This window comes from Scophthalmus maximus, chromosome 10 (genome assembly GCF_022379125.1).
Source record: "Scophthalmus maximus strain ysfricsl-2021 chromosome 10, ASM2237912v1, whole genome shotgun sequence".
In the NCBI taxonomy this organism is placed as follows: domain Eukaryota; kingdom Metazoa; phylum Chordata; class Actinopteri; order Pleuronectiformes; family Scophthalmidae; genus Scophthalmus; species Scophthalmus maximus.
The window spans coordinates 16,480,491-16,495,303 of NC_061524.1; the positions used below are offsets into that span (position 1 = coordinate 16,480,491).

The following is a 14,813-nucleotide window of genomic DNA, read 5'->3' on the forward strand; positions in this document are numbered from 1 at the left end:
CCAATCGGCGTCCGGTTCGCGTGAATATTCATTCGCAGCCAAATGGACGAGACAAATGGGTTCAGCCCAACAGCTCAATACATATTCTGCCACAGTCAGTTACTAAATCAACCAATCTGTGAGTCGTGTGATAATTATTACGTAAAATTACCCTAAAATGTGTATAATCTACAGTTGTTGAAAAGTAAGTGTGTGTGTGTTTGTGTTATATAGCTACCTAGCTGATTGAAGAATGTTTTTAGATAAGTGCAACATAAAAAAGTCTGAATCACTCGTGATTATAGATAGATAAGAACCAATAGAAGTGACCAATTAATCAAATCAACCAATAGAATCACCCTCAGGTATTTCTCAGGGGCAACTGTATATGTCGCAGCCTCCTACCTAACCTAATGGTGTGGAGAAAGCTTTTAAAGGGCTCCCCCTTGTGGCAGTTATCACACTCACACTCTCACACACACACACACACACACATACCTTACACTACAGTAGAGACACTCCTAACCTAATGTGGCCTGACTAATAATAAAGGTGGAATGAGTGACGCGACAGTGGCTAAAAATATCCCTTCCTCGTTGGCGACCGTCATCACATCACAATCACAATTTTAAACAAAGGCTATTATCCTTCGAGGAAAGAACACTCCACTTTATTCTAAATTCAGAGATCATTCCATTCTATTACAGATGATACTATCTTAATGGTCTATATGGTGCATTTTATGCAGTAATAGAATATCAAATTCAGATTTACATGTATATTTCATATACAATTAGTAAATATATTATATAATAGTGGTTTGTTTTAAATCATTCAGTCAATCGGGCGTTATTTGTGTAGCACTTTTCATACAAACCGTATAACAAGACGTTCGTCGCAGATTAAAAAAAAGCATGACTTTTTTTTTTTTTTTTTTTTTACTTTTTTAATAAAAGACCGACACACCTGCATTTGACATACGTTGCGTGACGTCGGCGCGTGTCGCATTTTCCACCGTGACACCGATGTCCGTGTATGCGGAGTGAGTGGTGTTTGTTTATTGCTGCTGCTGCTGTCACGTGACACGTGGTAAAGAGAACGGCGCTCTGCGAGGTGGGCGGGGTCCGGGTTCCCTTGAGTGGAAAACTCTCCAGTCCCGCCCACACAAGCAGCTAAATACAGTTGCGGCTGTTGAGAGAAACGCCTGTTCTCCAGGAAGACACTGAAAAAACTGACGGCAGTAAGTGAGAAAATGTTCTTCTTTTTTTTTACTACTCGAACAGGCCGAGCTGGGATAGCGATCGACACATTTTTCATAAGTTATAAATTGTATTCGGGGGAGGGAAACAGGAAACTGTTAGAGAACGTTTCGTGGTGAGAAGTCACTCTTCACTCTTGTCAAAGCTTGTCGATCGCTGAGCTGCCAACTCCACTGCGGATTCAAGGGCCGCGACGGGATCGTTAGCATTCAGTTCGCCGCTGCCCGCGTAATCCGTCCAAGTGTGATTTGGCTAGCCGAGCTAAGACACGGCAAAGAAAGGCCTGGGTTCGGTCGACCGGACCGTTTGTTGCGACATCATGCAAGTCTGGGTTGGTTAGTTGGGTCTCGAGGGGTGGGTCACTTGTTCAAAGTCAGACGCCCGCTCGTGGTTCTAAACGGAAATGGCCCGGTTCCGTTGACCCGCAGAATCCGCTAGCATAGCGCGAAACTGCTTGTGTAACGTTCGTGGGGTGGGGTGGGGTGGTTGGGGGATCAAAATTTGTGGCTGACACTTGGTCGGTAGCGTACTTCCTCGTACAGACCCTAACTCGCAACTGACCTATCAAACTGGCGCACGTTGGATAATGTTCAAATTCAAGTCGTTTCTAAGCCAACGTCTGAACGCGTCAGTGTTGCGTTCGCGTACCTGGTCGACGTGAGTTCATTCGGGAATTTGAACTTGTTTGTACTGAAGCGAGTGAAGGGACGCGGCTCACGGTTGGGTGTTTTCAACACTTGCCAGTGGCAACCGTGACTGGGTTGGAGCTTGTAATTGCCCTGTAGTAAAGGTTCTTTTCTTCTCCTTTCACCCTGTCATGACAGATAGGTTTATTGGCACCCAGACCCACCTCAGCAAAACCTCAGGTTGTGGGGTTTTTTCAGCTGTTCCACTAAAGCGTAAATGTGGTAATGTCTGAACTTCCAGTTAACCCAGCAGCACACATACCACATTTGCTCTTACTTCATTTCACAACAGCACTTGCTCAGCAGCAGGGCACGACGAGGCAGTGTATTAGGGTTCATTAGTTTCTCACAGATCACTGTGATGACAGTAGAATTCTAAAATTCTGTATTCCACAGGGCAGCTTCCCCGCCCTGTGTGTGCTTATTCAAATACAGCAGATCATTTTCTTTTTCCCCCACTTGGTCCATAAAATGCAAAGCAGAGGAGAATGTTCCACTGAAGTGGCCTGAAGTCAGTTTGACCACGGAACAAGTAGGGATGTTGGAGCGATGGATTTTCGTTCTAAGTTTAACCAAACTGAGAGTTTCCCTCGCCGCCGGACCACACAGCTGAAAATGAATGGGATCATCCAGCAGGCCCCCGCAATGAGGAGTTTGCATGTCATTCGATTAGAGTGACAGTGACTCTGACTTTGCTCTATTCAGAAACACGAGAGGTGAAGAGATTACAAACTCCCGTTTCATCAGGAAAACACAGTCACTGACCTTGACCTGGACTAACGGGTCCAATACAACAAATCATATGAATAAATTATTAATTTCATTGCTATGTCAAATGCATGGATTATGTCTTCAGGATGGCATTAATGAAGTAGCGTTCCTTCTTTTAATTCTTCTTTACCAACATTTGGCGGTGGAAGGTGCACTTCTGTCTAGATGGCTGCACAAAATGTATTATTTTTATGTTTGGCAGCCCTCTGACTGACCCATGTGTTTTATGGTTAAAGCTATGAGCTACCCTGGATACCCCCCTCAGGCAGGCGGATACCCCCCTCAGGCAGGCGGATACCCCCCTCAGGCAGGCGGCTACCCCCCTCAGGCAGGCGGATACCCCCCTCAGGCAGGCGGATACCCCCCTCAGGCAGGCGGATACCCTCCCCAAGCTGGAGGCTACCCACCGCAGCCTAGTGGCTACCCTCCTCAACCTGGCGGCTACCCTCCACAGGCTGGTGGCTATCCACCACAGGCAGGGGGTTATCCACCACAAGCAGGAGGCTACCCACAGGCACCACCCACAGGTAAGCAATCATGCAACACTGCAAAATGAAACAAATTAACATTGTGGTAAATGTGTTTTTTTCACTTATTTTTGGCCAAGAGTTAGATCTTGATACCACTCATTTGTATTCTAAATATAAAGCTACTAGTAGCAGTCATTTAACTAAGCTTAGCATAAAGACTGGACACACTGGGGAAAGCAGTCAGGCTCTTTCCACAGTATTAAAATAGCGTTCTTTGGCATCTAGCTCGCAGCAGGAAAGTGAATAATCATATTTCCCATTATGTCAAAATGTTCCTTCAAAGCTGTGACCAAAGTCACAAAGTGACCACTGAGGGGCAGGGACACTACAGCAACATGAGCATCATGTTAGGCTGTTTAGTTGTAATTGTAGAGTAGTACATTTTTTGTGAAACACAGTGGTCAAAATTTTCTGGTGCCTATCGGAGAAAGGGTGAGTCAGTTATGTGGTTTGTTGGCAACATGGATCATAAGACCTGTAGTTAACAGAGTGGAATTTTTTCCCCCTTTAGAAACAAACAGCCCTCTGCTGTAGCCAGGAGAAGCGAGTCTTACAATTCATCCCTCACATAGTACTCCCATTCTCCGTCCAGCCCTCTTTTCACCTGCATGTCAACTAGTTGGAAAGTGAGAAAAAGGAAGTTCCAGTAAGATGGGTCATTTCCTGTCTCAGTCTAATATTCTCTTTCAGATATTTCAGTAGCATAATACATCTTTGTTATCTTCTGCAGGGAGCTGGGGTGGTGGCCCTGCTGGTGGTTATCCCTCCATTGGTCTTGACACTTTATCCAACCCTGGATACAATGCTGGTATGGTAAGTTTCTCCAAAACAAACAAACAAACAAACAAAACCTCACCTTCACCTGCACCCAGAGAATTCTTCAAATATGTGTAATGCAACGTCATCAGATTATTGCTTTGAATATTCCAGTTAGAATGAATTACCATTAATGGAATATGGCATCCTTTCAATTTACGGTAAGACTTTTCCAAAGTCTGCATCTAAAATCCTTAGCCCTTGCCATTTTCTTTGTCATCTTCTCTTTTAAGTTCTCTTGCATGAGAAAACCCAGTCATATACTTCATTCTTATCCACCTCGCTTCTAAAACTTAACAGTCTGATGCAAAAAACATAGTTTTTTTGTATTTTCTCTTTTACCTCTCTGTTTAATGTTTGTCTGTTCTCCCTTTGTGTTTCTATTCTATAATAAAGCATGGCCACACTTTATTTGGATACATCATGTAAACATCGGGTACATTAACTTCAGTTTCTCCTCTAAAGTTAAATTTAAGAATGTGGAGGACGTTCTCTTAACAATATGTTAAACGTTGATGTAGATAATGCTAATTTCAAATAAAATTCATTAAAATATTTAGTTAAGAAAATTTATCTAAATCTTGTCCAAAAAAGGTGTGACCAGCTATCCCTGCTTTGCCTTATAAAAAATATTTCAAGGATCTGTGCACATATGGATTCCAATCTTTCCAAATTACAGGCCAACCAGATCTCTGCAGCCATGGGGGTTTTTACTCCAAACCCATCCATGTTCACCCAAGCCCCTGGGGGTTACGCACATCCCCCTCATTCTGGCGGGTATGGTGTCCCCTCCCCTAACCAACAGTCATATGGCCTGTACCCACAGCCAGGAGGGGCCATGCCCCAACCCCATGGCCCAGGGATGAGCTACCCAGGTCAGCCTGGCCAGCCCATGCAAGGGTACCCTGGTGCGCCATCCCCCAACCATCCCATGCCCGGTTATGGAGGAGCACCAGCACCTATGCCAGTGTACCCGAAAGTCCCATCACCAAATCCATCCATGCCAGCCTATGGCGGAGGAGCCATGCCAATCGCTCCACCCATCAACGTGAGAGACACTTAAAATGCATTTGGCAGATTTTGCACTTTAAAGCATTTACAATAGTAGTGATGAAAAGAAAATAATGAACTGTTTGTTGGAATAAACTAATCATGTTGGGGAAATTGCTGTATTGTTGATAGAGAGGATTCAGGGGAACAATCAAAGACTATCCTGGAGCTGACCCACTCAAAGATGTGGAGGTCCTGAGAAAGGCCATGAAAGGCTTTGGTGAGTGCTATATGCTATGAGTGCTACCATAATCAGGGTTTGCTTCTTGACATTTTATTATTTTTAATTTTTATTATAGTAGTTGCAGTCTAACTGTTTAACCTTTTGGCCGTCCCTGCTTAATCATTTAGTTTCATAATTGGTTGTAGCAGTCATCATGGTCAGCTAGGAAGTTAATGACTGTTACAGACTAATGTACATGGATTAATTTATCTGTGTAAAGAACAATGATACTGGAGAACAGTTTGGCAGACTTGAAAATTAAATCTCCTAATCAACTAGTCAAAGACATCCTATAACATATGTTTGACTTTCTTTAGACTTAGATTTCAGGTCATAGTTTTTTATTTAGAAGAGATTTGTCATCTGTCCAATAAATGTCATGTATAAATATAATGTTTTGGATTTGACATTGTGGCCGTGTCTGTGCAGGAACCGATGAGCAAGCCATTATCGACTTACTGGGGAGTCGGTCCATCAGGCAGCGTGTCCCTATGCCCCGGTCCTACAAAACCTCCTATGGGAAGGTAACAGCCATGCTCTCACTTAAACAATACTCTTAGTGTAATAACTTTAGGAGTGCCTCTGATTAAAAAAAAAACTGTTTAGAGAACAAACACCATTTACCAATGTAGAATCATCCATTGTCCGGTATACGGTACATTGCCTAGCAGTGGTTAGTAATGACAGGCAGACAACAGGTGCTAGTGCTGCCAGTAAAAATGGAGAGGTGGATTGGATGTCCTCAGAGCTCATTACAGTTGTACCACAGAGTCTCTTGCAGTGTGTGTTTCACAGCAGCAGTTAATGATGTTTTTTTTTAGTTATTCAAAGCAAAGTTTCCATTTTTAGGATCTGATCAAGGACCTGCATTCAGAGCTGTCTGGAGACTTTAGGATTCTGGTCTTGGCCATGTTGAAGAGCCCAGCTGAGTTCGATGCCTACGAGCTCCACAGTGCCATAAAGGTAAATAAGCCCGTTTAAATGATATAGAATCATGTAAGAAGTTGTATCCATTGTAGATTTGAATGGAGACTCACTTAACAAAAACAAAAGCAGAAAGAGGTTTTTTTTTTGGACTGCCAGAGAATGAGGATGCCAGATTTTTCATTGTTCTGTTTTCGTTAACAGGGAGCGGGAACGGATGAAGCCTGCCTGATAGAGATCCTGTCATCTCGCTCCAATGCAGAAATCAAGGAGATAAACCGCATTTACAAACAAGGTGAGATGCCTCGGGTGGTTAATGCTCTGCTCTCTTCCACTCTTCTGTTGTACTTTATCTCACAGCATCACAACACTGTGTTTTATCACATTAGTGGATAAGCTGTGCATACAGTATCTAGGGTTTGGTTACAACTGTGACATTTCTAAATGCGGATGGAATGTCGGGGAATCTATTCTATATGGTCCTGGCACTTTTAGGAAATAATAACAACTGATATCAAGGATAAATACATTATACATCTATGTTTTATTTAATTAATTGTGTTTCTTCTTTGCATTTTTATATATTTTTTAATTTTCTACAGTATCATATTTTCCCTTGCCAGGAAGTGGGATCCTGGTCCCTTTACTCTAGAATATAATTTTAATAGGCTTGGTTTCTGTGACCTACTTTGTTTAACTAAAATTGTTTGTCATTACTGTTTTTAACCATTTCAGAATATAAGAAGACTCTGGAGGATGCCATTAGTGGAGATACCTCAGGCCACTTCCGCAGGCTCCTGATCTCTCTCGCCCAGGTTCAGATACACACATAGTCCCCAGTATACCTGCTTCCTCTCTGCAACTACTTTTACATTTAATTAGAATTTTTTTTTTCTCCCTGTACCTTAAAGGGCAATCGTGACGAACGACCAAATGTTGACATTTCCCTTGCTAAACAAGATGCTCAGGTATATTCAGCTTCATTATCATAATGAAATAAAGGATTTGATGATTTATTAACATCGCCAACACATACTGATTCTCCCGACAGGCACTGTATGCTGCCGGAGAGAACAAGCTGGGAACAGACGAGTCCAAATTCAATGCTATTTTGTGCGCCAGGAGCAAACCCCATCTCAGAGCAGGTATTCTTTATGAGGACATGTTCACAAGCTTAATCTAATATGGTTCAACATTTAAGACAAAGTAATGAATCAGGCCATAAATGCAAGTTCATGTGTTTGTTTGCTTGTGTGTGTAGTGTTTCTTGAGTACCAGCAGATGTGTGGCAGGGATATCGAGAAGAGCATTGACAGGGAAATGTCTGGAGACCTTGAGAGTGGCATGAAGGCAGTGGGTAAGAACGCATGCTTATTCTCGTCTGGTCTTAAGCTACGTACATGTACACTCATACATTTTTGTGTGGAAAACATATTATTATTACATTATATTATTACATATATTTTGCAACCTTTACACCTGGTGTCCTCACTAATCTAGTTTTCGAGCCCCTAAAAGTAGGATTGCTGGAAATGCTGCTGGTCCTGTTTTAGTTTAGTTTAGCTCTGTCCACACTGTATGAGTGTGGACAGAGCATGTATTATGAGTGTTGGAATTTTGTGGCACATAATTTGTTAATGACAAAGGTAAAAGGCGAGGCTTGTTAGCTCTACATGCATGACCTAACATTTTCCATGCTCATTATATCACAGGCTGTAATGCCGCTAACTTATGACATCATTGAAACTAAATTTGCTGTATCACTGGGGTTGGGTTCCTTTTCAAATGTGTAATCTCTTTCTGTTGTCTTTTTTGTTTCCCCCCGACATATTTCACTGTTATGGTACAGTAACCTGTTTTCAGATGTGTTTATCTGAATCCTTCCATTTGTTCTACACACCCAGACTCTCCGTCTTAATTGTGAGGTGGTGTGCACTGCAGTGTTGGATGTGTGCCATTGTTTTTGATATGGTTTCATTTCACTCTCCTGGATACTGTTTTTCACCTACTGTATCTCATGCACGTTTATATGTTCTTTAAGCTGCAGTAATCAATATTTGGCCACTAAGGGGCAGGGAATCTCAGAAACAAGCTGAACCCCCCTCTCTCTGATTTAATACCACCTTTATAAAGTTGTTATGGCTAACACATTAGCAGTTACCTAGCAGAAACATAAGCCACTTTAAACAAAGATCCCGTTTGTTTACATCGAACCAAAGAAAGTAAACTTAATGTTGCCCCAGTGTGTAATTTTTAGAGCGCATGAGTGTTCTGGACATGACGTGTGACTCCACATTGTTGGCCTCTGTCCTGCCATGCTGGCTCCCCCTTTTCATTTTTACACAGTGACTGTGGCTACATCCCTGCTACCGCCCATTTCTGTGTTAATATGGTTTATACAGAACGATCAGGCAGAGTAAAGGTGCAATGTTCCAGTCTTCAACAGACTGTGTAAAAGCTATATTAACATAATTACCCCACGTTGTTCATATTTCATGCTTACTGATCAATGCAAGTTCAGTATTTACTCTTCTTTTAGCTCTGTTTTGGTCTCCGTCACTTAAAACCAACCTTGAAAACCCCCTAGACAAATATCTGCCTCTTAGGCTATATTTGCAACCTTCTCTATAAGCTAATTAGTAAGTTAATAATAATAATAATAAATTGCATTTATAGAGCACTTTTCATTGCAAAAAGCAATCTCAAAGTTAATAAGTCTACCAGTTGGTGCTATAATAATAATGTTCTGTGGGGGAGTCCACATTGCTTTTTTTATATAAAAAATATTGATTAATTGTGGCTTTAAGTTTGCTTGTTGTCATCCTTTGTTACTTTCTTTTGATGTATGCATAGTTTGATTTTACATCATTCACTTTTTAGGTTGCACATACAGTAGGTAAAAATATTGCCGTCTCCATCATGGTCATTTTAAAATTGAATATATTGCAGATCTGTTTTAGCAGCCAAGAGTAATTTAGTAATCTACATTGTGCTTGTGTTGGCAATAAGTAATTTCTCTGTTTCAGTGAAGTGCATTAAGAACACACCGGGCTACTTTGCTGAGAGGCTCTACAAGTCCATGAAGGTGATGCGTTGCCTCTTGTTGGATAGTAATTTTCTATATATATCATCAAAGATGTGCAGAATAATAGTTGATTTATACCACCCTCATTGTGTATATGTATTTCTTTGTGTGTGTGTGTTCAGGGAGCTGGGACCAAGGACAAAACCCTCATCCGCATCATGGTCACCCGTTCTGAGGTTGACATGCTGGATATCCGCCAGGAGTATGTTAAAAACTACGGCAAGTCGCTGTACACACACATCTCTGTAAGTATCTTCGTCATATAATGTGCTGATTACAAATTAAACGCCACAGCAGTATATGGATGAATGAAAAGCAACAAGCAGGCATGAAACGACTGAATTGTTTGCTGATGTGTTTGATTGACAGGGAGACACGTCAGGAGACTACAAGAAACTCCTACTGAAGCTGTGTGGGGGCAGTGACTGAAGAGGAAATAATGCCTACGCCAGTAAAGACATTCAACAAATATCAGTTATATACGCGCACTATACACAAACCGCAATCTCGCATGCCAATCCAATGCTCTCAATGCAATGTTTACTTAGTTGTAAGAACCTCTTATGTATTGCTACATACAATTTCTTTTCTATATGCAGTATGCACCAAAAAAAAGTTTTATATTTTTTCATTTGCTATACAATATCTTTGTCAGAGATTGCCTTTGGATTTTAAAATGCTATATATTTATAACCTTTTATTTGATCTGTGCCAATATGATCAGGTATCTAGAGATATCATTGAATGTTTATCGGCTCGTTTTCTAATGTTCAGCAATGCTGAATAAAGTATCAATCAGAATATGTAGGAGCTTAGTACCAAAGCTATTGTCCAAGTTTGCAACTATATTGTCTCTCCTATATTTTTGTCTTCACTTTACAATTCTTTGTTCATCATTGTTGTGCCGTGTTTGGGGCGGATGTTAAATTTGAATGTTGTATAACTGCCATTGTCGGATATAACATCACATTTCATAATTTGTTGGTGAGTCTCGGAAAAAATAAACATTGAGGACACACAGTGGGAGTGTCTGTGGTTCGTCACACAAACAAATTATGAGTATTTGAAAACCTTTGTGATAGCTCGTCAAATCACTGCACTGACTCACAGGTAAACAAGTCACAAGAGTTGTACACAAAGGCTTCTGATGGCACTTGGTTATGGATTCAGTTTGCCAGTAGAGGGCAGTGAAGTCCCTATGTTCACCCCAATAACTGCACTGAAAATGTGAATTTCAATAAGCAGTTCACATGGATTATATGATGGCATTCGATCAATCATCATGGCCACAATTCATTTTATAATGTATGCACAGTTCTACTGCAGTGAATAAGCTGAAGTGTCACAATCAGTACTGAAAACCAACTGGTGGTTGTTAAATGTCTGGCCTTTTTACTCACTCAATACAGATGCACTGTTTCTCTTTGCCTGAGGTGTGTAAGGCCAGTGTGTGTGTGTCGCTGCACATGGAGCTCTCCATGCCTTATTAAGTCCTGTTCGCTTCACTTCAGATGCTGTTGAACACACAGTTGACTATTAAGATGTGGCTCTGCACTCGGCTGGTTACAGTAGTGTGTGTGTGAAAGAGAGAGAGAGAGAGTCAACTGCACTACGATCGATAACTGAAGTGAGGCAGGGGGGGGGGAACGTGTGGAATTGATGGCGTCCATAAAGATGCCTTGGCCACATTAAACAAGTCTAGCATGTCTGCTAGCCACGCGGGAAGAATCACTTTTGATCACGTTGTGTTAAAATTGACTGGAAATGGCAACAGGAAACTTGGGGGCTTCAGATTGATGTTGAGATAACAATAACTACAATTTTTAATGAAGATTAGATGCGATTAGATCAGTTGTGAGGAGATAATTTAGACATCATTAGAGTAATTTTTTAGAAAGAAATTTCAAAGTGCTTCGGCAGGCATCTGCCAACACTGTAGTTTTGATATCATTATCAACCCGAAAACCTCCCGTCTGCTGCAGGCGTCCAGCTGAAGGCTGTGCAATTCACTGGTGATTCAATTTCATGAGTTGCCTAAATTAACGTCTATTATAAATGATCTAATCATTTGGGAATCCTGTCACACCTCAGGGTCTTCAGATATTGCGGGGGAATTATGTCCTTACATTAAAAATGTCTAAGTGATGATGATGAAGGACACCAACAAATGCTTTCTCCTCTAACACGATGCTGCCGCCGTCTTTACACTTTGTGAACACCATCATCCTTGTGCATTCTCACAGCATGGGGATGAAATGGATAAGCAATTGCTGAGAACGAATCACTTATAGTTGCAGCAGATAAAAGCATGCTGAAAGTGAGTGGATAGTAAAGTAAGTGTTTTCCCTCCCTTAGAACAGACAGTCTTTCCATAAAGTCAGACAGCCAAAAAACAAGATACTTCAAATTTTCTGTTCTAAACAAAGGATAAATGATGGATGTGTCTGTTGAAAGTCTCTTCCAGATAAAGCTATTTCCTGATCCAGGCTGTCCGGAAAAACAAATCTGTTAAATTTGTTGTTTTTATATAAAAATGATCAGCTAGAAACACAAACCCTGTTGCCTAAACAATAAACGTATTCAGAAAACTCAAGATAAAAAGCACAGGGCTGTCTTCTCTATTCAAAGTTCATGTCCTCAGAGGGCAGATTGCAGACACATCCGTCCAGTCCGTCAGTAGTAAGGACCCTCTTCCCTTTGATATGAATGACTTGTAATTAATATTTCATCTAAAGGGGGGTAGCACATGGTTGCACAAGCTATGGAGCCAAGCATGGCAGAGAAAGAAAAAGAGGGTGGGGGGTGGCGGGGGGGTTGCAGATGTCACAATGAGATTCAGTGCATGCATGAATAAGGTCACGGTTTGAGAGGTATGCCTGCAGACGCCTGCCTCTGTACCAACAATCTTTATTCAGCTGTAGACCGGGAGCTGAGTGCATTCATCATCGTCATATTGTGTTTCACAAATCCTACTTAAATCCACATTTCATTTCAGAAACACGTGTTTTTTACCCTGACACAAAGATACTGTGCACACTGGAATTGGTTGCAGCGTTGCAGCTTAGATATAGAAATGTGGTGCACACAAGCCTGTGGGTACAGCAGCAGCAGCAGCACTATGCAAGCACGGAATACAATGAATACAATCCTTCTTTTTTTTTTGCTACTATACTGCGTTAGCAATTTTTTGCTGAATAAAATGTAGTAAGTGAGGATAGCCAATAATGGGTTCCTCTGATGTGTCTGTAAAGATTAAGATTACGATTGAAGATTATCACTTCTTAAAATGACAGAATGTTTATGACATTAATTCATTTAATGCACTGTGGTGATTTGATAAGTTCCATGGCACTGCTGGAATTTATACAAAGATAGCACGCGTGGAGCAATAAGTATTAAGATCCTTTACTTAAGCAGCTATTCTGCAATATAAAAAAGAAAATACTGCATTGAAAGTAAGATTCCTGCATTGAAAATATACACAACGAATAAAAAGTACTGCAGGGGAAAATGCTTCTGTTAGTGTTTTGCTATTATACATTATGTTATAGATTAATCATTACTGTTGCATTAATCTGTAATTGCATTGTACTGATGTAGCTGCTTGAGATGGAGCTATAGTACATGTAAGCATGATATGTTACAGGCTCATCGTGATTTACATTTAAAATCTAAATCTATAAAGTAACCTGTGCAGTCAAAGATATAAAATATCACAAAACTAGATTTTTTTTGCACTGTACTCAATGTATTTATAGGCGCATCACACCACTGCAGAGGACAGAAACGTGCATTGTTGTTTTTTTTAATGCATCTATTCATTTGTTCACATAGATGGTTCCATTCATCTAAATGTGAGGTCACTGTTCAACCCACCTTCGCCTCTCTACGTCGACATATTTTTTTTTGGGCAAAATTCGTCCCAGATTTTCAAGCAAACTCGCCCCGTTCTCGTTTTCCCCTTTCTTTTTTTTCCGCCTGGGATTTTCGACGTACTACGGCGCCGATGTGTGACGCCCATTGAAGAAATGGGCGTGTTTTGGGTCCAGACCCCGCCCCGTTTCGCCTTGTACGGTCATTGGACGGAGCGTTGATTGACAGCGGGCAGCAGCTGCTGAGTTGCTCAGACATGGCGGAGGATACAGTGTGATTGAGGATTCGGCGGCGGAGTTACGCGAGTTCCCCCGGCAGTTGAGTCGGCACCGGGCAGGAATTGAATGCTTTACCGACGGCAAGGGGAAATGCGTTCGGCCGAGGCGCGCTGCGAGGGCAGGCGGAACACGACCCGAACCGCCGCACGCGAGTAAGATGGGAACATGTATCGCTGTTTAGTGCAGTCAACAGCCTTGGGCAACAAATATGGCTCCTTGTGCCTCTTTCAATATGCTCTAAAAATTGCTCCCCCGTGCAGCCCGACGCCGCGGTGGCTCCGGCGAACTTCTGCGAGCCGCGCTAAGTTGAGTTCCGTCGTCGCACGGTACTTTTGATCGGTGGGGGACGGTTCCGTCCGCTCGGCCGTCCGGGGCTAGCTGGGAAGCTACGGAACTGCGGCGGGGGCACAGCGATGGAGCCAAAGCACAAAGAGTTGCTCGACCAGTGCCACCAGAACTTGCTGGAGTCCGTCACCGACGCGGACCGGCTGATCGAGCTGCTCATGGCCTCCGGCGCCCTGAGTCCACTCGACCGGTTCGAGCTGGACCAGAACTGCGCGTCCGGCGCCGAGAAGGTGGACCACCTCCTGAAGATGCTGGTGAACAAGGAGAGCGACCATTTCCTCGACCTGTGCGTGGCCCTGGAGAAGGCGTACCCTGACCTGCACGCCGCCCTGTTCGGCGGCAGCAACGGCGGCGGACCCGTGGACCACTCCACCGGTAAGAGCCGAGGCATCAGCACTTTCACTCGAACGTGGAGCAGCCTCTGCGTGGCCATGGTGCACATATCCGGGCGGTCTGGCGCGAGGGGACCGTATGGCGTGGACAGACACCACGACAATAAAGGTCCCCGAGTGTGACATTAGATGGTCTGTTGGATTTCGCGAATACACAATGCACCAGCCTGCTTCTTTAAACCACACAGTCCCTGCAGATCTGATGCACAGCTTGTGTGTGTGTGTGTGTGTGTGTGATTTCTTCTGAGGCTGGTGGTCTGTGATATGGAGGGGGGGGGGGAAAGGAAAGCAGGATGTATTCAGTCACATCCAACACAAACTCCCAATTTGTTATCAGTGACATGATACGGTTAAGGTACATTAGGTAGGCCTGACTTGTTTCCATGACAACGGATGTACCACTGACATATGGGTCCACGTCGACCTGGATGTGTGTGTGTGTGTGTGTGTGTGTGCGCGCGCGCGCACGCGTGCAGCCAACTCAGGCGTGCTCACAAACGTAAAACAGCGCGTGTGTTCATCAGTCCGCCATCCCATTTGGAGAGAAGAACCACATTTGTACACAGGGACACACCGGGACACAGATTTAACCAGATTCATCT

At 42.8% G+C, this 14,813-nt stretch overlaps 2 protein-coding genes across 5 annotated transcripts in view; both read left to right on the top strand.

Annotated features, from left to right (window-relative positions):
- The first annotated feature begins 1,064 nt into the window (after nt 1-1,064).
- anxa11a (annexin A11a) lies at nt 1,065-10,343 on the top strand. 2 transcript variants are annotated; one of them, XM_035606312.2, is made up of 15 exons: nt 1,065-1,219; nt 2,932-3,222; nt 3,956-4,038; nt 4,721-5,089; nt 5,224-5,311; nt 5,744-5,838; nt 6,164-6,277; nt 6,443-6,533; nt 6,974-7,053; nt 7,150-7,206; nt 7,290-7,383; nt 7,500-7,595; nt 9,265-9,323; nt 9,446-9,568; nt 9,693-10,343. In XM_035606312.2, exons 2-15 carry the CDS (start codon nt 2,934-2,936, stop codon nt 9,750-9,752), a joined length of 1,698 nt encoding a protein of 565 aa, XP_035462205.1. In that variant the 5' UTR covers nt 1,065-1,219; nt 2,932-2,933; the 3' UTR covers nt 9,753-10,343. The 2 variants fall into 2 exon arrangements, with proteins under 2 accessions (XP_035462205.1, XP_035462206.1); XM_035606313.2 differs by having other exon boundaries at nt 1,067-1,219; nt 4,868-5,089.
- A 3,079-nt stretch (nt 10,344-13,422) lies between these two features.
- Nucleotides 13,423-14,813, top strand: part of dlg5a (discs, large homolog 5a (Drosophila)) — a 36,079-nt gene continuing 34,688 nt past the window's right edge. For 2 of the 3 annotated variants that reach the window (XM_035606062.2, XM_035606064.2), the window contains exon 1: nt 13,423-14,194. In XM_035606062.2, coding sequence (XP_035461955.1) covers nt 13,888-14,194 — 307 coding nt within the window. In that variant the 5' untranslated portion in view covers nt 13,423-13,887. The remainder of the gene's footprint in view (nt 14,195-14,813) is intronic. The other variant, XM_035606063.2, reaches the window with a different exon arrangement.